This window comes from Vigna angularis, chromosome 9, assembly GCF_016808095.1.
Source record: "Vigna angularis cultivar LongXiaoDou No.4 chromosome 9, ASM1680809v1, whole genome shotgun sequence".
NCBI lineage: Eukaryota > Viridiplantae > Streptophyta > Magnoliopsida > Fabales > Fabaceae > Vigna > Vigna angularis.
This window is the reverse complement of record NC_068978.1, coordinates 25,759,313-25,780,325: the sequence shown is the minus strand read 5'-3', so window position 1 is coordinate 25,780,325 and position 21,013 is coordinate 25,759,313. Positions and strand designations below refer to the sequence as shown.

At 32.9% G+C, this 21,013-nt stretch overlaps 1 protein-coding gene across 2 annotated transcripts; it reads left to right on the top strand.

The window, feature by feature from the left end:
• The first annotated feature begins 5,963 nt into the window (after positions 1-5,963).
• Positions 5,964-18,706, top strand: LOC108347757 (uracil phosphoribosyltransferase). Of its 2 annotated transcripts, none has more exons than XM_017587203.2 (12): positions 5,964-6,231; positions 6,459-6,551; positions 7,574-7,652; positions 8,550-8,608; positions 12,875-12,952; positions 13,249-13,330; positions 13,674-13,722; positions 13,886-13,947; positions 17,407-17,474; positions 17,733-17,772; positions 17,859-17,906; positions 18,487-18,706. In XM_017587203.2, the coding sequence occupies exons 1-11, from the start codon at positions 6,112-6,114 to the stop codon at positions 17,879-17,881; spliced, it is 753 nt and encodes a 250-aa protein (XP_017442692.1). In that variant the 5' UTR covers positions 5,964-6,111; the 3' UTR covers positions 17,882-17,906; positions 18,487-18,706. The 2 variants fall into 2 exon arrangements, with proteins under 2 accessions (XP_017442692.1, XP_017442691.1); XM_017587202.2 differs by having other exon boundaries at positions 5,966-6,231; positions 17,733-17,788.
• Positions 18,707-21,013: the final 2,307 nt, after the last annotated feature.

The following is a 21,013-nucleotide window of genomic DNA, read 5'->3' as shown; positions in this document are numbered from 1 at the left end:
CACTAAATGCTTATTTTACGAAACATGTTTCAACACTCTATCAATATATAGATCATTGTTGATAGGGGGAGCTACGTAAAAGCTAAACCCAAACCCTTATGTGTTTTTTATGATGACAACAATAAAAATGTTTCAATAAGTTACTTGGACAACACAAAAACGTTTTAATATGCAAAGCTACATTTACATGTGCGTTTGTGCTTGAAATGCTTGGTTTACATACTTATTGTGACTATACATGAGTTTATATTTGTGGTATACATATTCATAGTTTTGAATAATAAAACTCTTTGCATAATGCATATTTGTATGAGTTAATCGATTACAGTGTTTATGTAACTAGTTAGATTCATCAAATATCAACATATGTTTAATTATGACAAACTACAAGTTTTAACCGATTATATTATATGTATAATCGATTAAAACTCGTGTCTTTGCTTACACTTGATTGTTGAGTGCAATGATGTGTTTTTAAGTAAAAAAAATTTCAAAATTGTTTAAGTGTTATACTTAACCAATTACACGATTTTCTTAATCGGTTAAATCTCGTGTACACTAAAAATTGTTTTCATGATCAGTCTTAACTAACATAACAGTCATATTTTGAATTGTTTTGACTTATATTAATTGTGCAATCGATTACATTAAATGTGTAATTTGTTAAAAATGTTTTAATGTAATTTTGGTATAGTAGTATTAATTGTTTAACCGATTACATTAATATTGTAATCGATTAATATTCGTTAGACTTGAGAAAACTATATATTGACGAATAGCTATCTTCATAAAGAACTTTGGTACATTCATCTTTAATATCTGACAAAGTTAGTTGAGATAAGAAATTACAAGGTGCTAATTCTCCAAAAATCAAGAAGCGTTTAGTTTGGAAGATTGAAAGGATTCTTGAAGGAATTGTTGTGTTCTTTCGTTTGTTGATCATCATTTGCACTCTTAGGTGTTCTAAATCAGATCAATGTTGATTTTGCAATCTATGGATTGTGGTTTCCCTGTTGCTGGTGACCAGGAAGAGAACATGAGGTTCTGGTTTCTTTGAAAGGTGTCTCAAAGGATTTTCTGCAGAAAGAGGGTTGTGTTTCTGTGTTGTATTCTTCTATACTAGATTTAGAGTTGGAGAGGAGATTGCATTGAGAGAGGGTCTTTGTTAATCTTGCTGTATAACTCAATCTTTATAGTGAAGTGACTTTCAATCTAAGATTGATTGAAAAGGATTAGATGTAGGCATTGAGGCTGAACTAGTATAAAAATCTTGGTGTTTGTTTTTCTATCCCTTATCTTTTTTATTGCTTTATAATCTTTATTTGCTTTACAATCTTTATTTGCTTGTGTTTCAAGAAAAGGTTAAAGATTTTCCAAAGGTTGTGAAAAGAACAATTTTTTTACACAAAACTAATTCACCTCCCCCTCTTGGTTGGAAAATAAGGCTTTTCCATTTCTACAATCATTAAATGCATGTGTGTATTGTACCTTGTCTACTTTGTTTTTCCTGTCTTTATTTGTGCAGATATTTACAATACCAAGATATGCTTAAAAGCTCTACATGAAGATCAAAAAGACGTTGTAAAATACGAAGTCATTTCAATCTGCGAAAGCAATGTTTTTCTTACCAAGGTGTAGAAAAGTACATATCTCCGTACGAGAAGCCACCTACTCTCAAGAAGGTCAACTCTCTCTAGTAACAATCATCTCTCGAATAAAGTTATAAAAAGAGGACTCACACAAGAGAATAAAATAACTTTTTCAATCATTGTATCGTTACACTATTATTCTCTCTATAAGTTTACATTGGTTGAGTCTATTCATAAAGCAAAGAAAGAACTTCACAAGTCTCATATTTCATTATATTGTACCTATCCTCACACTGAGAGTTACTCAAATATGTTCTTGTAAACCAACATTGATTGTGTTTGGATATTCTAAAGAGAATTAAAATACTTGTATTGTTTAACTCAGGAGAGTTAAACGTTCTAGATAGTTGTCTATTAAGACAATATCATCTAAGAGAAAGACTATGATAGTCTAAAGTATCTCTGGTTTTTATTAGGATAGAAGTAATGATGAAGTCAAGTTTAAATGTCCTTGTGTGAACTATTTGAATGGAAGAAATTTGAACGCTCCGAAATTAGAGAAAATCTTATTTGTGATGGTTTCCTACGATGTTATACAACATGGATATGACATGGCGAAGAAATAAACTTTCCGACTATCTCTCAACCTGAAAAATGTTATTGATTCCACCATGGAAGATTGACCAAAAGAAGACAAATTAGAGGACACGACCCATAATATTGGCGCAAAATTTTTTGCCCAAGCGCATGTGTATGAGACTATGTCCACTAGTGCCGAGACTCCTTTGTATCTCGGTTCAACTAAGTTTACACGGTTGTCAACAATTTTAAGACTCCTGAATTTGAAGGTGACCAAAGGATGAACTGATAAGAGTTTCACAAAATTATTAACATTGTTGAATGAAATGCTACCAAATGGAAATACACTATCTACTCATTATTATGATGCGAAGAAAATTCTTTGTTCGATGAATATGGAGTATAAAATGATACATGCACGTCCTAATGATTGCATATTATATAGAAAATAGTTTGAATTTTTGAAAAAGTGTCCAAAATGTGGGTTATCATGATACAAGTCAAAAAATAACACTAAAGATAATGGTCATATAAAAAAAAATGGTTCTACTTTGAAAGTAGTTTGATACCTTCCAATTGTGGCCAGACTTAAGCGTTTGTTTTCGAATCTAAAAGACATTAAAAACCTTAGATGATATGCAGATGAAAGAACAATTCATGGACTGCTTTGTCATCTAACTGATTCAGAGCAATGAAAATATATTGATCAACAATTCCCAACTTTGGTCAAGAATGTAGAAATCTTAGATTTGGTTTAGCTATTAATGTTGTCTATGATGATATCTGGTCCAAAGTAGCATGAAAATGAGATAAATTTTTATCTCAAGCCACTAGTTGAAGACTTAAAGTTGTTATGGGTTGATGAGGTTGAATTATTTGATGCCTTCGCTTATGAAATTTTCGCTCTCTCCTAAGGATATCCGGCAACTTCTCGAAACGGCAGGTCGGACCACTTTGTTAGGTACCTGGGTTTGGAACCTAACAATAACACTCACTTGATGCAAATAAAAGAGATAAAAGAAAGAATTCTCTTATTCACATTATAGAATCGTCACTCTACAAAGGATGGGTTGAGAGCATAACCTCCCTCTACAAGCGAAATACATGACTTTACAAAATATATTTGATGCCCTCTACAGAGTTACAAGAGCTCTATTCATAGCAGCTCTGACTCGCTCCCCCTTTACAACCATGCATGCAATGTTATTTTTCACCATTAATGACTTTCCAACTTACGATAATTTGTCAGGATACCATGCCAAGAGTCATAAAGCACTGCAACTCATCAATTGAAACATGGAAAAAAGACGATATATTTACGTTATTGAAGACTTTTAAAACTATAATATATATTAGATTAAATTTTTTTCTTCTCCCAAACCGAAATTATAATTAAATTTAACATTTTAATTGATTATTTTTATTTTAATCACATTTTTACATTATTTATTTCTTTTTTTTCTTCATTTTTTAGAAAAAATTGATAACTGGGATTTGACTTCTTAAAGATCAAATATTTCTTATATAAATCAACCTAATGTACATTAAGAATTGGCTCCTTAGTAAAGATTTCAACATAAATTGGGCTAGATTAGTAAGTACAAATGATATTTTTTCATTAAAAAAGTTAAAAATGTAAAAGCCTATTCCAATGGCCTATTTATTCCTACACCCATCGAATATGTGAATTTCAAGATTTTGTTTTTCAAAATACACTAGACCAATTTTGAAAATATTTTTCCTGAAGAGACTCATCAATATAATTATCGAAAACACGAATCGAGATGCCAAATTTCTACCACCTACATTCTAGAAATCTATAATTCTATGATGGGTGTAAGAAGAAATTTGATCAAATGTAGAAAAACAAACAGCCATCCCAATGTAGTAATGCGATCTTGGTTCAGGATAAATTCTCTACAACATTTTAAGGAGAGAAATATTATTGAATCCTTAGCTTACGTCTACAACACTAATAAAGGATTTTTTTTATATCAAATTTTTATCATTTTTATACTATTTAATCAAATTTAAATTAAATTAATTATATTACTGTTTTACTTTTTAAATAATTAATTATTTAAATTAAACATTTTAAAACTGAAACAATTACTTACAATAAAAAATAATACATGTATTTTAACTCGTTAATAAAAAACAACAATATGAATATAGATTAAGTAAAATGTAAGGCAGAAATATTTATCAAATTTACCATTAATAAAGTGTTGTATACATGTTTATCTTCATTAAAAGATCTTAATATATGTCTCATTAAAATAATTTCAATAACCATGATTAATAGCACATTGGGTTATTATTTTTCAACAAACCTACTTAAATTAATACAATTCAAAAATATTATTCTCAATCTGAAAAATATTTATAGTTATAGTTATATCAGTAAAAACATGGCATGTCTCCATTATTACATTTTTTATGATAGTAAAAATGAAATTAATACAATTATCAAATCATAAAAAGAAAAGCTATAATAAAATATACAAAAATAATCATAAAAATAAATTACTTTCTTTAATTAATCATACAATAAAAATGCTTTCAACTTTTTATTGTTTTTATTGTTTGCTATGATTTGTTTCTTATAATTATGAAAGCTAAAAGGTTTATTAATTAAAATAAAAAAAATTAATATATATATATATATATGTTTATAACCTAAAAATTATAATAATTAGGAAAATAATTTTAAAAAGACTATAGAGTGTGTGAATTATCTTTAAGGTTTTTTTTAGAGATCTAATAAGAAGAAGATATAAAAAGATAAATATGATATTTTGTAGTTATTATAAGGATTAGATAAAATATATAGGGTTTTAAAAAAGAAAATGAAACATATCAATAATCAAAATAAGTTAACTTCCTAAAGGAACAAATAAGAATATGATGAAAAGTTTTTGGAGTATTACATACTAAAAGTGAAAAAAAGCTAACCAGTCCTTTGTTTACATTATTGGTGTTGAAAATGTGGTTTTGAACTATTTTTATTATATAAAAAAAAGTTGTAGATCAAGTTCGTTTGACAAAGATATAAATAATAGAGTATAATTCTATGAATATGATTTTGTGAAAAAAAAAATAATGAGTTTTGATTTATGATTTAGTGACGTTGATTTTATTTGTTTGGTGATACAATACTTTTAAGGATACATCTCTTTCGTATATACTTTAGTTTTTATCATTCAGGATAAATTCTTATGTTATATATATTATATGGAATGCACAATTTAATAAAAAAGTTAATTATTTTTTATAACGTAATTAAATAACACATTTTTTAAAACGACAACCACAGAATTTCTAACACTACTTTTACAAACTACATATATTTTTATTTTAAAATATTTTCTTAACTTCCTCTATTATATTCAAATATAGGTGTCTATCCACCAAATATAATTATTTTATTTTCCACTTAACATAATATAAACATACATCTTTTTAAATTTTCAAATAATTCTTTCAGCACTGTATTATTTAAATTAAAAAATGCAGATATAAAAACTCTAAAACACGTGTGTTTCTAACCGTTAGAACATAAACATATGAAGATAAAAAATAACAAGTAAACCTTGATTTCCATATATTTCTATTTTATTTTGTTATTTCTAAATTTTAAAAATAAAATAAAATGAACAAAATGTACTATTCATTTACACATTTCAATAATAAATTTACCATAAAAAGTACCTGTATTTAGAATGTAAGTTATTAATTTAGTTTTGTTAAAAAATATAAAAACACACATTCTCTCTCTTTGTAGTAATGATGAATGAAGTAGTAGTTTAAACATGAAAAAGAAATACGAGGTGGTTCTCTTGCATCCATATCCATGAAGATGTATCTATCCGACCAACCATTACTCTAGAAATTCCACATATCATCTTCCCCATAGGCCACAACCCAGATTACAACACACTTCATGGCTTCTTCCCGCGTTATCTTCAACCTTACTCTCCCTTTTCCCTCCGATGCGCCACCAATTCCTTCCACATGTCACTCTCTTTCTCTCTCACACTCCTTTCTCTTCACTACCCCAAAGGCAATCATCATAAATTAAATATTCCATTTTCCTTTTATTTCGTTGCATTTACTTTTAATTAATTAATTCATTAAATATTATTGTTGTTGTGGTTATTTTTTTATTATATTCTTTTAATGGGTATGTCTGTTCCAGTTGGATTCTATTCTTGATTCCGAAATGTGCACCCTTTTTATTCGTTCTTTTGTTATTCTTGATGTTGCTGCCTACTTTCTGTCTCGGCTCAGATCTTTTGCTCCAGTGCTCCGCGGCGCACGTGTGGTGTGGTGTACTCTCATATGACCATGGAGGAGAAGCTCCCTGCCGAGAACCGAATGCTCGTTAGTGTTCTTCTCTTTTTTTATGAGTGATTTTTGTTCAATATGATGGTTTTGGGTCGGGGAAGGTAAAATGGAGTGAGTGATGGCAAAAGTTTTGTTTTTTTGTTGTTTGTCCGTGGTGGGTGGTGGGTGGTTTGGTTGGGTTTTAGCTGTGGGTTTGGGTCATTTTTTTAATTGCTCTTTTGGTTTTGGCTTCTGGGTTTATGGGGTTGTGGTTTGTATGAAGAAAAATGGAGGGAGTGAAATCGAGAGTTCTTGTGTTCTGTTTAGAAATTTATCTATGATGGCTTTACGGGTTGAAGATCTTTTCCAATTTTTTATGAATTGTTATTGTTTCTCTCATGGTTTTGGTTTCTGGCTTTTGTTGGCTTTATTTAATTTCTTTTTTGGGTTTCGCTTATGGGGTTTTGGTATCTGAGAAAGGAAAATGCAGGGAAGGAAGCAGGGTTATTTTTTTAATCCTTTGGAGATTGATCTATCGGAATTTGGATTCTCTACTGGGTTTTTTTGTGCTGTTCCTATGCTGTGACGGTAAAATACACTGATGGACACTGATTTTTATCTTTTAAAAAATATTAAAAAGAAATTTAATACACCAACATTAGTGTATTTTTAATGCTCTGTAGATGACAGCATAAAAAAAACCTAGCCGAGAATTTGAACTCGATCATATGGTGGGTTAGTTAGTTAACTGATATAATAATGAAAATTTGTTTTTTACTTTTTCTGCTTATGGCTTTGGCTTCTGGGTTTATGAACTTTTGGTGTGTTTTTATTGATGTGAAAAAAGTGGAAAAAAGGAGCCAATTTTTCTTCTACGATCATTTATCTCACACTGCTTAATTGGTTGATTTATCTTTGCATTGGATTATTGAATTCCTTTGGTGGTTTTGGCTTCTGGGTTTAACGGGTTTTGCTCCAGTTTGGTTGCCGAGGGAAATATAATGGAAGGTGTGGATGTGTGTTGGTACTTTCTGAGGTGGCCTCTTTGATGAATTACTCTGTTTGTTGGATTTCTGAAGGTGTATGTGCCTCCTCATCCGTTGATCAAGCACTGGGTTTCAGTTTTGAGGAATGAGCAAACCCCTTGTCCTATCTTCAGTGAGTAGCAAAGTTCCATTTTTAAGCAATATTCTGTAAATTTTGAGGTCAATGTTAAGCCGGTATACGCCCATTACATCTGACATAATGGTGAATGAACAGTATCACCACTTTAGTTAGCTTAATTGCTAGTTTCCCATTTAAGGCTTAATGGTATTATAGCTTCTTGTAAAAAATGTGCTGTTGGAATTTGAAAGACTGAGTTTTGGAAAACTGTTGATTCAGTTGGAGCAACTTTATTGTTAATTATTGCAATCACGAACCATTAACCTTATCTGAATGCCTTATTGCGAGTGTTATTGATAGCTTTGAAATTTTATTATTCACAGTGGCATTCTTATCTGTAATCTGTTGTCACTGGTAATCAGCATGAAAGAAAAATGATGAAATTAAGTATGACGGGGAACCTGGAACTGGAACATCTTAACTAGACTAGGATGGTGTTTTTCCCTTAAGAAATCAAGTTCTTAGTAGGATGGACTAGTGAGTTGCATCATCAATTTTGCATTCATTGAAATTTTCAATTTCAAAGGGTACATTTGGTTTTGTGTTATCTTTTCATTTTCAATTGATAGGAATGCTATCAGCGTGAATTACAAAATGTTATTTTATCTTTATTGTTTCTTAAATTTGCAAATAAAATGGTGTTTTAATCATTTAATTGCATGAAATGAGAAGCTAAATGAAACACTATAGCATTTTGGAGAAAACATATAAACTAAAAATGAAAACAGTTGATAATCCAAATTCACAGAAAGTTTTCCAATTTCCCTTCATTTTTCTTGTTTATTTATTTTCTAATCTCAATATTTTTCTAAACTTTAAGATGACTTGGTTAAAATTTCTGGATTAGTTAATCAAATGATTCACTAACACTTCAAGTTTCTAATGTTTTAGGAAATGCGCTGGCCGAGTTGGGAAGGCTACTTATGTATGAAGCTGCAAGGGATTGGTTGGTTAGTTGCTATTTCATGGTTCATATCTTGCTAATTCTCATGATTTTTACTTGGATTTTTTTCTTGTTCTTACTATATGATTTGATGTTTCTATCTTTTCTTCTTTATATAGCCATAAAATGCTACAAATTTGGAGCTATAGTTTTATCGTTATGTGGTCAATTCTAAAGGGAATACTTTATAAACCTTATACTGTGTGCCAACCATAGTTGTTATTCATGAGCTATTGTTATGCCTTTCATAGCTAGGCCTGAAAACAAGTTTTAAGGCCGCACTAGAATTTTGGTTGTTGGATGTTAAAATACCCCTGAAACTAGGGTTGTATTAGGGATGGCTTTTGGGGTGTATCAACTTGTAAAATCATGTCTATTAAGTCCAAGTCTCTTTGCTTGTCAACAAAATTATCACATCCACCTATGAAGCCCAAATATACTGCAGTTTGAAACCATTGGGCTATTGATAGCGTTTTCCTGCAGATTGGAAAACCAATGATGGTGTTGACAATTACAAATCAAGGTTGTAATCGTATATAATTAAGTGAAAACAAATGAGACCCTCATCTAGACTATTCAGATTTCCCACAAATAAAGAATTTAGGAATTTAAATATTTAAATAGTGAAAACAAATGAGACCCTCATCATCTAGACTATTCAAAATTCCCAAAAATAAAGGATTTAGGAATTCCCTGGTCATCATAAACCTTATTGACAAGGCATCATCCATAATTTAGGATTTATTTACAGTGTCAATGATGCTATTTGTACCCACCTTTTGTTTTTTTGAACATGTGAAATCTCATCCAAAGCTCCCCCAACATTACTGTAGTTACATCATCCATAATTGGCGTGAACCCATTTGCTCAAGGGTTGATTTAGGATCTTTAGGGTTAGAACCTTGTAGGAAATTTGGAAAAATTAGTGAGAAGGTGGACAGTATTTTAGAAACTCCATTATCATGAGTTATAGAACTTCGATTGAGGTGATTCTAAAACCAGGTGAAAGTTCACCTTCTGGACTTCAATTTAGGCTCAAGAATCACTTAATTTGGGCATGTAGAACGAAAGATATGACCACGAGATAAACTTGGACAGAAATATGAAAGGTGGAAGGAAAGAATCACTCTTTCCAAGGGAGGCAACACACAAAGGACGGAAAAGTCCTTTGATACAGGCAAGGGTTCTTGAATCACTCAATAACTTAGGAGAATCACTTTCACTAAGATAAAAAGGATAAAACTCTAATATTGTTGCATAAAACTTCACTTGTTTCTTTGATGAAAATGGTTCAACTTATTTAGAAGCCATAGCCATCAAAATTACAAAAGAGTTAATGGCTAATTGTAACTAAAATTGTGGCAACCAAAAGTCACCCAAAAGCATTCAGTTATGCATCCTTCTGGTCTCCCAAAGGCTAATGAGTAAGTTGCCAATTGGGCCCTTATTACAACTTGAAATAAAACCAAACTAAAGCTCATTAATTGATTAACCTAAAACATAATTTGGTCAGCCAATTTTACAAAGGATTGGGCCATTATTTAAACAAACAAATTACTTCAAAAAAAAAAAAAACAACAGCAAAGTAATGCGTTAGTCTTCCTCCATTTGGGCCATGATGCAATTCACACCCTTGGTCTTTTTTCCTTGAAACTTGGGCTTGTATTCAAATAATATGGACAACACTTGTTCACGAGCTTCCTTTGCTTTCCTTGCTTTGGCCCTTGTCATAGGTCCGCCAAGTCTTTCAAGTGGATCCTTTCTGTTGCTCATGGTCCCGTCCCCATCAATAAATCTATGCAACATTAGCGTCTCCAACACCATGCTTATATCTAGAGCTGTCAATTTGGTCCAACCCATAGGGTTTGGCCCTGTCCCACTTAGGGTAGGGCCAAAAAGCCCCCATTTAAAAAGCCATGTGGGTCAAGACCACCCATGACCTTTCATTTTAAACATGAACAAAATAAAAGTATTAATTTTTATAAAATATAATATTAAACCTTCAGTTTAGGTAGGCCTATCTCAACCTTCAGCCAAATTGCTCAGGGTCGACCTTTAGCTTAGGTCCGCCAGTCTCAAACTTCAGCTCCAGTCATAAGACAAAAATTTGGTCAGAGTCGACTTAATTGAATTTGGTCAAATTTCAGCCAAGGCCTACTCAGCCGAATTCATCAAAATTGGACGCTGCTGACTAAGCCGAATTCGGCCAAATTTTGGTCGGGGCCAACTCGGTCGAATTCAGTTGGGGACAACTCGACTGAATTCGGCCACAATTGACTAGGTCGAATTCAGTTGATTTTCGGCTAGGCCTGACTTGATCGAATTTGGCCAAAATTTTGACTGTGGACGACTCGGTCATATTCAGTTGATTTTCGTCCAACACCGTCTCGGCCGAATTTGGCCAAATTTCAATAGTGGCCGACTCTGGTTGAATTCGGCCGAATTTTGGCTGGGGTCGAATTGGCTGAAATTCGACTGGAGTTGAATTCAGACACATTTTGATCAGGGCTGACTTGGTTGAATTCAGCATGGGCTGACTGGATTGAATTCAGTCGAAATTTGCCTAGTCCTACTTGGTTGAAATTCGACTTGGTTCAACTCTATCAATGTTTGCCAGGATCCTCCTGCTTGCCTAATATTTGGATTTTGACTTGATCGTATTCTTGGTTTAGGCCTAACAAGAAATCATACACCCAATCTTGTTCAATGTATTCTCTTAGAATTTCTAAATCCTCAGAACTCTTGGCCTTTTTGACCCTATAATGATCTAATTCCATCCATAAAGATTTGAGTTGACTAGCATACTTCGTGACAGTCTTAGTGCCCTGTTTGGCTGCAATTGTTTTTACTTTCACCTCATAAATCTCGGCAGCATCCTTTTCCTTAGAGTAGGTTTGCTCTATTGCAATCCATATAGCCTTTGCATAAGTGAGGAACATGCAAGCAACGCTAATTTCTAGAACCATTGAGTTCTATAGCCATGCCATGATCATGGAGTCTTCTTCATCCCATGAATCTAGCATCTTCTTTAGTAGGGGCATCATCAGTGAGATGGCTGACCTTTCCTTTCCCTTTTAGAATGGTCTTAATGAGTTGAGACAATTTAAGATAATTTTTTCCATTCAATCAATAAGCTGAATGAACATTCTGCAAGTCTCTCGTATTCTGTCACTTGTCTACATTTTCCATTTCAACCATTATAGAAATGTGCAATTAAGGCACAAAAACCAAGACTGATGATGAGTGTTTGAGATCATCCGAGAATGAAGGCCGTGAGGGAACTCTAGGGTTGGGCAGCAATGAAGGCTGCGGGAAACTTTAGGGTTGGGCAGTAATAAAGGCTGTGATGGAAATCTAGGGTTGAGCAGCAGTGAAGGCTGCAATCAAATCACGTAGTCAGAGGCTCCCAAGGATCGAGAGCTTTGATACCATCTTAAATTTAGGAGAGAGAATATATTTCTTATTATTTGTCTCCTTACATGCATTGAATATATATACAAGAGCTTATTAAATAAACAATCTATTCTATGAAACAGATCCCTGGAATTGTGGGATTATTATTCTAGTAATAATAGCCAGATATAGAGAATATAACAAATTAAATACATGGGAATAATATCTAAAATTTTCTAAAATATATTTTGACAATCTATGTTTGTAAAAATAAAAACTCTTATAGATAGGAACTAAAAGTAACTGCTTAGGTGGAAAATGTTGTAAGTTGCGTCAATTGTCTCATAGCAAACGCTAGATTGGCCAAGTCATAATTGAATTATGACACTGAGGTTGCTACACTCTTAAGTAAAAGAGTTATGCTTTGACTATGAGTTATATCTTTTGGCGTAATGGTTAGTGCTTGATCCAACAATGGAACCCATTGTGTGATATTCCCAATCTGATGTTTTCATTAATTGAGTTTTCGGTCATTTTATTAAGTTATTCTTCCAATTTAAATTCTAAACTGGTATTTCTTACTCATTACTGCTATATTAAAGTATCTTATTTCAATTCCATTTAATTTGTAACAATTACTTACCAAAAACATGGTCCTTGTAGCTTGAAACTGAAATTGTCACTTATTGACAGTTGAATGATTTGATGTTATTTCTTATTCCTTTGTAATAATTTTGTTTCTCTATTAATTTTTTCACCTATTTCGATTTGATGATATTTCTTATTCCTGTCTCTATTAATTTTTTCACCTCCCTTTGTTGGACTCATGACCTTGGATTTGCATTTTCTCTCTTTTCTGCTTTGCTTTCTATATTTTTAGCCCACTGTTTCTGGAGAGATTCAATCACCATTGGCTGTAGCCTCTGTGGAATTCATTGATCCAAGGGAGCCTCTGGCTGTAAGTAGCATTTTACTTTCATTATCCTTAACTGGATTTAAATATTTGCAGAGTTCTTGTGGCCTAATGATTAAATATTACAGGAATTTTTGTTTATTTGTTCTTAGTTATGAAGCAGTTTAGGGATATAATGTCTTTGGCTAAACCATGCTCATGCTTTTGGCTTTTCTTTCATTTTGTTGACATGAGTCATTATTGATCAAACCCAAGTCATTTGGGCTTTTTGTGGTGTTATTGCCATGGTTATGCATTGTCTTTCTGCAAGCTATTACCGAAATCATTTACTAATTTTTCAGATAATTCCAATCTTGAGGGCAGGCCTTGCTCTTGCTGAACATGCTTCATCAGTCTTGCCTGCAACAAAAACATACCATCTAGGTAATAATACATCCAGTTAATGAAAAAAAAGGGAAATGCAGATGCTTTAATGTTTATTTTATTATTTGAGAGTCTAGATGCTAGAATTGAGGCACACCATACCCATGTTTTACTATATTTGGACACAGTTCATACATGAAATATCTGGTTATATATATTTGAATATAACTGTGATAGTTCATGTTAAAATGATAATTGTTTGAGGATCATAAATTCTGGAGATGCACTAGTAGGTAGAGGTTTTGGTATTATGCGGTGCCTATTATGCACCTTTTAAAATTAGGGCACATTCTTGTCTGTTCCTTAAATTGAATAATTATACTTTTATACTTCTATGGAAAAGGAATAAGCAGAAACGAGGAAACCCTTCAGCCGACTATATATTTGAACAAGTAAGAAATTTATATTTTGCATGAAAAATATGTTTTTTTGTCCAATATTTTCTTTTTCTTTTCTCATAATTCTAGCATGGCTAATGGTTTAGATAAAGCAGCCCATTGTTCTACCAAGTGCTGGAGCACATCTTTACACATTCTTCCTTTATTTTATTTGCAGGTTACCTGAGAAATTTGCCGATGGATGTAAAATTTTTGTGGTTGATCCTATGCTGGCAACAGGTATGCATAGTCTTATGTTTAGCATTTGTTCTTATCTTATGCATGCCATCCATCTACAATGCGGCTTTTTATCTTTGTATAGTATGGATTTCTTTGAAGGTGGTTCTCTCAAGGTTCTTATTAGAATTGTTTATGAACCTTTGTGTGGGATCGAATCACAAACTGACACAAGTTTGTCCAAAAATAGTTTCTCAATGATTGAGTTTGAATCAAGGTTGTATTTACAAAGATACTATTTAGGGATTTATTTTTCATTTTATCAATTAGTGTATTTCTAGTTATGATAATTAGGGATACATAATATGTTTATATCCTTTTTAAAAGACATGACTTTGTTGACATTCTAACAATGAAACATTACTTTTATAATCTCTTTTGTTAATCTAGGAGAATCTCTGTCAATGATGTCTGGTAGATTGAATACCTTGTCAAAAGCTGCAGGTGAACCTGAACTTTTCATCATTGGGATCTGTACTATGGGTGACTTATGGAGAAGAACATGAATAACATGGCTCTTCACGTGATTGAGAAACAATCCTGTGTCCTGGGTTGAATGTAATGGAGGTGATGTTGGAGATAGATGATGGGGTTCTTGATTGCATGACTCTTGGTCGATAGACATGGGTGGATTGGAGGATGGAATAGGTAAGACCTGTTAAAAAATTGGGATCCTGTGTGGGAGAAAAGGATGATGGTCTTTACTGCCACATTCTTCTCAATTACCATGACTTTGCCGTGCGTTGATATTATTATTGAAGATTCAGTGTATTCAAAAGTATCTCCACCTTTTTCAAGAGTAGGAACATGAAGCAGCCTTGTTAAACTTTTCATTGAATAAATCTGTTGACCAGTAAGAATCTGATCTTGAACATGGTCAAAGTTGCGATTCAAACCCTGTGGAACTAGTACCATGTATAATTTATCAAGTTTCTTCACATCTTGTTGCTAGTTAGGCTCTAGGAACATATTAAGATTTTAAACAACTTATGGGTTTGAGAACTTTGTGATATCATATCATGATTAGTCCGTTTAAGAAAACTTTTCAGTAGAATCATACATTCATTGAATGTCAAGGGAAAAAGTACTGAGCCTTCCTCAAAACGAGCAACATGTCGAAGGTTTTTAGAATCTCTAACATTTTTGGTTCCATTGAATGCCACAAAATTGCACTCAATTCAGAGTCAAGTTTCTTCCACTGGGTATGTTCCTCAATTGATATAAATTTGATTTTAAGATAATCATGTTGGACCAGAGCTAGGAACCACGGTTCTACATAGGTAGACCATGAAAACCTACTTTTACCATTTAGTTTCACTGTAGTGGTGATGGGTGTACCATAAATTGAAAAAATTGGGCTTGCAGAAGTCATTTGTGGAAACAAGTAGTTTTCAAGAAGAAACAACTTTTGGACGTGCTACCTACCCAAATAGGGATACAAGAGCATGGCAAGACTTGAAATAGGTCCATGGAAGGCTTATGAGACTGACAATGGTTGCATGCCGAAGCTTAGATGACTAGACAATGATGTTAGTTGCACATACTTGAAGGACAACAGAGAAGCTTTGTGTGAGTAGGTTTCAACATTTGGTGGATTTTGGGTTAGCTTTAGAAGATGACCTAGTATTGAAGTTTGTCTGGAAATGTCACCAGAAAATGTTGATGGCAGTGATTGGCTGCAGCCAGTGGAGGAAATGAGATCAAAGTGTCAGTGGTGTCAAATACGCTTTGATATACCAGCTTCATTTTATGAAAAAGTGAAAAATGCTTGAGTGTCTTTCTCATAATGCTTAGGAAAACTGTTAGTTGATGCTTTGAACTCTTTACATATGATAGACTATTTGGAGGTGCAAGACTGTTTAGCTTGATAGAAGACCTTGTTTCTATTTTGTTAGTTAATTAGGTTTCTGTTTTCAGTTCTAACTATCTTTATACCCTTTTGTTGTCACCTATATAAGGGTGACCTGCATACAGTAGATGGTGACAGTGACATAATGATCATATTGGATGTATCACCAAATTTCATTGTATCTTCTTGTTTATATACAAGACTTGTTTTGTTTTCTCGTTGAGTATGCACTTCTGTGTTTATTTCTTTCTTTGTTTAATTGTTGTTTTTGATCTTTTGCACAACAAACTGGTATTCAACCTAGCTTGATCAACAATGCTAAGTGATCAAGAATGTTGCAAGATGACAATCATATCCAAGATTGAATTGAGAAATTCAACGGAAAAAATACTTTTAATCTCTAGACTATCAAGATAAGGGCATTGCTCAGGAAATTACTGTTAATCAGAGAAAAGTTGCAATAGGCAAACAAATATAGACTGTTCTTGACAGAGTTAATGCAAAAGAATAAATTTTATCTATTATTGTTGTAAGAATCGAGCATAAGAAACAGCTAACTTCTTCTAGGTACCAAATCAAACTAATAAAAGCGTGAATGAGATGAATTACATTTACTGAACAACTCTGCTAGCAAAACATGAAAGAAACCAAAATCATGTACTTATAGATGTGTATATATTTAGTTGGTTGAATCACCAGGCACACGAAGAAAGAGATTGTAAATTCATTATAGGACAAAAATATTTATTCAAATAATTACATAGACACAAGCATACAAGATGATATAATGAGGAAAAGATGCAGGATAAAACTTAAATGAATCTACCTATAAACTGCGCTATACCCAGCAAAGACGATCTGAACCCATCCCTATTTTTTCAAACTTAACCCCTCAACTAAAATCCACAATGCAACACTCATTCTCAACACCCAACCCATCCTTTTCCAGTACTTCGAAACTACTTTGAATCAACAAAGAATAGTAAAAGGGTACAAATTGGGGAAATGGGAAAAAAAAGAGGAATCGAAAATAAATTGTAATGGTTAAAATTGAAAACCCAAATTGAGAGAGAGTAGATAAAGAGATCACCTCACGTCCAGTGAGGGCCTTTGATGATAGCAGGACCTTCGACGGAAACTCTCGGCGGTGATTGAAAAAGAAATAGGATGGATAGGGAACGATTGAACAGAAAGGTAAAATTAAAGACACAATTCAAGCAGTTTTTTTAAATTGAACTACAAAATAGTATAATTTAGTTTTTGGTAAAAATAGTTTAGTTTTTCTAGTATAATATAGTATAGATAATCCGTAGTTTAGTATAATTAGGTTAATTATGCCCAGTCCTAGTGATGGTGACATAATCATCATATTACTTGTATCACCAAAATTCATTGTATCTTGTGTATATGAGACTTGCATCATCTCCATTTTTGAGTGTTTGTTTCTTTCTCTTTATTTGTTTTTTGGGTTTTGATCTTCTGCACATCACAAACTTTACCTGCAATGCCAATGAATCGAATTCTTGAGTAACAATTTTAGAGCAGTCAAATATAAGAAAATGACACCTGTTCCTCAATTATGTATTTCATCTATTATTTTGTATGAATTGCAGGTGGTACTATGGTGGCTGCTCTGAACCTCTTAAAGGATCGAGGAGTTGACAACAAGCATATTAAAGTGGTAAGGAATAATAATCTGTATATATTCTGATGCTAGATTTCCTTTAATAACCATCAAATTTGTAGTTATAAGCCAACATATTTCTTTCATTGTGGATAATTAGTTAGTTAAATGAATCAATGACTTTGTTCTCAATGCCATTGATCAATGTTCCAACAAAAATACCAACTGAACAGTTCATTCATTCGGATCAAAGCAACTGTAGTGGTAGAACATTTAATAATGAAATGTATTTTTAATGCATTTATCACATTGCAGATATCTGCTGTTGCGGCTCCTCCGGCTCTTCAAAAGCTAAGTGAGCAGTTTCCTGGGTAAATCCAAACACAACTTCAAATTTCTCTTTCTTTCAAGCAGTAGTTTTCTAATTATGATATTTTGCAGGCTTCATGTCTATACTGGAATAATTGATCCTGAAGTTAATGAAAAAGGGTTGGTGCCCCCCAAAATTATAATTTATTTATGTTTAAATTATTTGTTTGAATAATTTGACATTTATTTAGATAGAATTAGGAAAATGAAAATTTCTTCCTGCAATTCCATAAACTTCTCACTACACCATATAAATAAACTTTCCATTTTACCCTCTTTGGATTATGCAATCCAAAAGTAAAACATGAGTTTTGGATTGCACAATCTTAAAGCTCGGATTGTGTAATTTGAAAGTAAAAAATACTTTTGGATTATATAATTTAAAAGTCACTTTTTTCTCAGAAAATGACTTCCAGATTATAGAATTCAAAAGTTAAAAATGACTTTTAGATTGTCCAGTTCAAAAATCTGTTTTTAAGGAAAAAAATGGGTTTTGGATTAATCTATAAGTTATATTTGGCTTCTAGATTACATAATTCAAAAGTCAAAAAATAACTTCTGGATTGAATGAACAATCCTAGAAGGGTAAAATGAAAAAAAAAAGGATTTTATGAGAGTGCTGGAAGAAAGTTATGGACTGCCTGGAAAAAATTATTTTGTTGTAAGATTGTTAATAAATGTATTTTATCTGTGTGCTTAGGTTCATAATTCCAGGCCTTGGAGATGCAGGGGACCGGAGCTATGGTACAGATCCATGAAATATTCATCTTCATACTTCTTGGGTGCCATATTTTTCAATTTTTGAGGCCTAAAATTGGTCACTAGTTTTTCGGATGGATAGTAGGTTACAATTTAATGGCACTCTTTTGGTTACATAGATGTGTCATTATACTTCAAAGTTGAATAATTTTTTCCTCTCACCACAAGCCACCAAACACCACGTAAGCACTTTCAGTTAACAACCAACACAACATAATCACCCTAAAACCATAATCCCAACTATCATATTAACAATAATTCATATGAAATCATAAGAGTATAAAGAAATGGAAAATCCCACTAATATTAACAATAATCCATGAAATACTTTTTCATGTATTTCCGTAATTCAGAATTTAAATTTTACATTTTGAAGTCATCCAAAATACAAAATATATGGGGTTGAAGATTGAAATTATGGAGGTGTAGTCCTATGAAGAAAGGAAGCTAATGAGTGGGAATGAAGTCACCCGTTACCCTTCAAAATGGATAAGGTATTCTTCAAGTCTGTTGGGGAACTCCACAACAACACGTTCCGTTTCAAATTAGCACAAGAAGAACGAAATATGAATGAAATGGAGAAAGAGTGTTAGATTTCATCATATATTAATCATATTACGAAAATTGTGCATGGGGTTAGCTAAAGGTTTGCTTGGACAAATTTTTTTATAAGAAATTTAAATAAAAGGTTTAATACATCATGTCCCTAGTTTTGGACTTTTTGTTTAAAGTTGTCCTATCTTTTAAAAAAGTTCAGTAGGGTCCTATATTTTGGTAAAACGATTCAAAATGGTCCATTTGGCTTACGACGTTAAAAACATAACGGTGCAATTGCCTCCGTGGCAAAAACTGAATGATGTGTACAGTTTTTGGTTGTGTGGCAAGGTAAGGTGAATTGAGTTGGCAAGGTACGTGGAAATGTTAAAAAGTTGAAGTTATTAGGTAAAAGAAAAGGGTTAGGGTTTGTGCAAAATCATGTGTAAAATCAGAAGCTCCAATTGTAATTTTCAAAATTCATAAAATCATGTGCAAAATTAGAAACCCTAATTCCCAATTTGCAATTCACAAAAAATCAGAAACCCCAGCTCTTTCCCAACATTTCGGCAACTATCACCCTATCGTTGTCTTCTTCTTCACCTCAAACACCCACAACTAGAAAAATGCATTCAAAGAGGAGGAAGAACGTTGAACAATAATTGAGAAGAAGGGTTGGTGGTAACGTTGGTGGAGTTCTTGGCCAACGACGCGCCTTGGAAAAGATGTAGCAACGCCGATGATCACGTTCGGCTCCGACACTAGCAACTTCACGTCTGACTTACCTTTCTTACTTAATTTGGAATTTATTTGTTCATAGATTACTGAGTTAGAACCAATTTTGGTGGCTTATTTGGTAAATAACAGGGTGGATCTTCAAGAGGGATGTACTGTAACTTTTTCAAGTGGTGTAATGAAGAAAAGATTGACGAAAGAGACGGTGAAATTGTCAGAGAAAGGATAAAATTGTTAGTTGGAGCTATGTGTGTTGTTATTGTGGTGAACATTGTAACAATGTGAGTCTGTTTAAGTTGATGTTCGTAGGTGGGTCAATGTTTACATTAAGATCTAGGTCAATGTTTATGTTCATGTACTGTGAAGGTGAAGCTCAATGTTTACGTTCAGGTGTAGGTGTTCATGTAATGTGAAGGTGAAACTCAATGTTTACGTTCAGGTGTTTATATGTAATGTTAAATTTAGTTTCCCCTTTGGTAAAAAGATGTGCAATGTGGTCCCCTTTTCAATTTAAAACTGTGTACTTTGGTCCCAAATGGATATCAACGAAAAACACATGAAAGATATCTGACTTAGTTTCCACCATTAGTTTCCACCTTCAGTCCACCATCTTTGTCCACCTCCTTTTCACCATTAGTTTCCAACTTCAGTCCACCATCTCTGTCCACCTCCACTCCACCATCCACTTCCTCTCCACCAATACTTTCCACCTCCACTTCACCCTCTATTTCCACCTCCACTTCACCCTCTATTTCCACCTCAAACCCTAACCCCCCAATCCAACAACAAGAACATCAAGTAAGTAGGCTAGGTTTAGCAACCCTTACCTCACGTACGTACGCTCTTCAAATTTCACCTTCAAGGAATCACTATGCCATAGTGATTACAAGACCAATTTCACTATGCCATAATAACACTAACCCATTTTGTGACGTCATTCTTTTTTTTTCTTAAAATTGACACATTCAAATATATCATGTGTCACGTATTGCAAAAACTTTACACGTCATTCAGTTTTGGCCATGCAGACAACTGTACCGTTATGTTTTTAACGCCGTAAGCCAAAAGGACTATTTTGAACATTTTTTAACAAAATATGGGGCCTAACTGAAATTTTTTAAAACGTATGACGACTTTGAACAAAAAGCCCAAAACTAGGGATCAAATGATATATTAAACCTAAATAAAAAGATGAAATC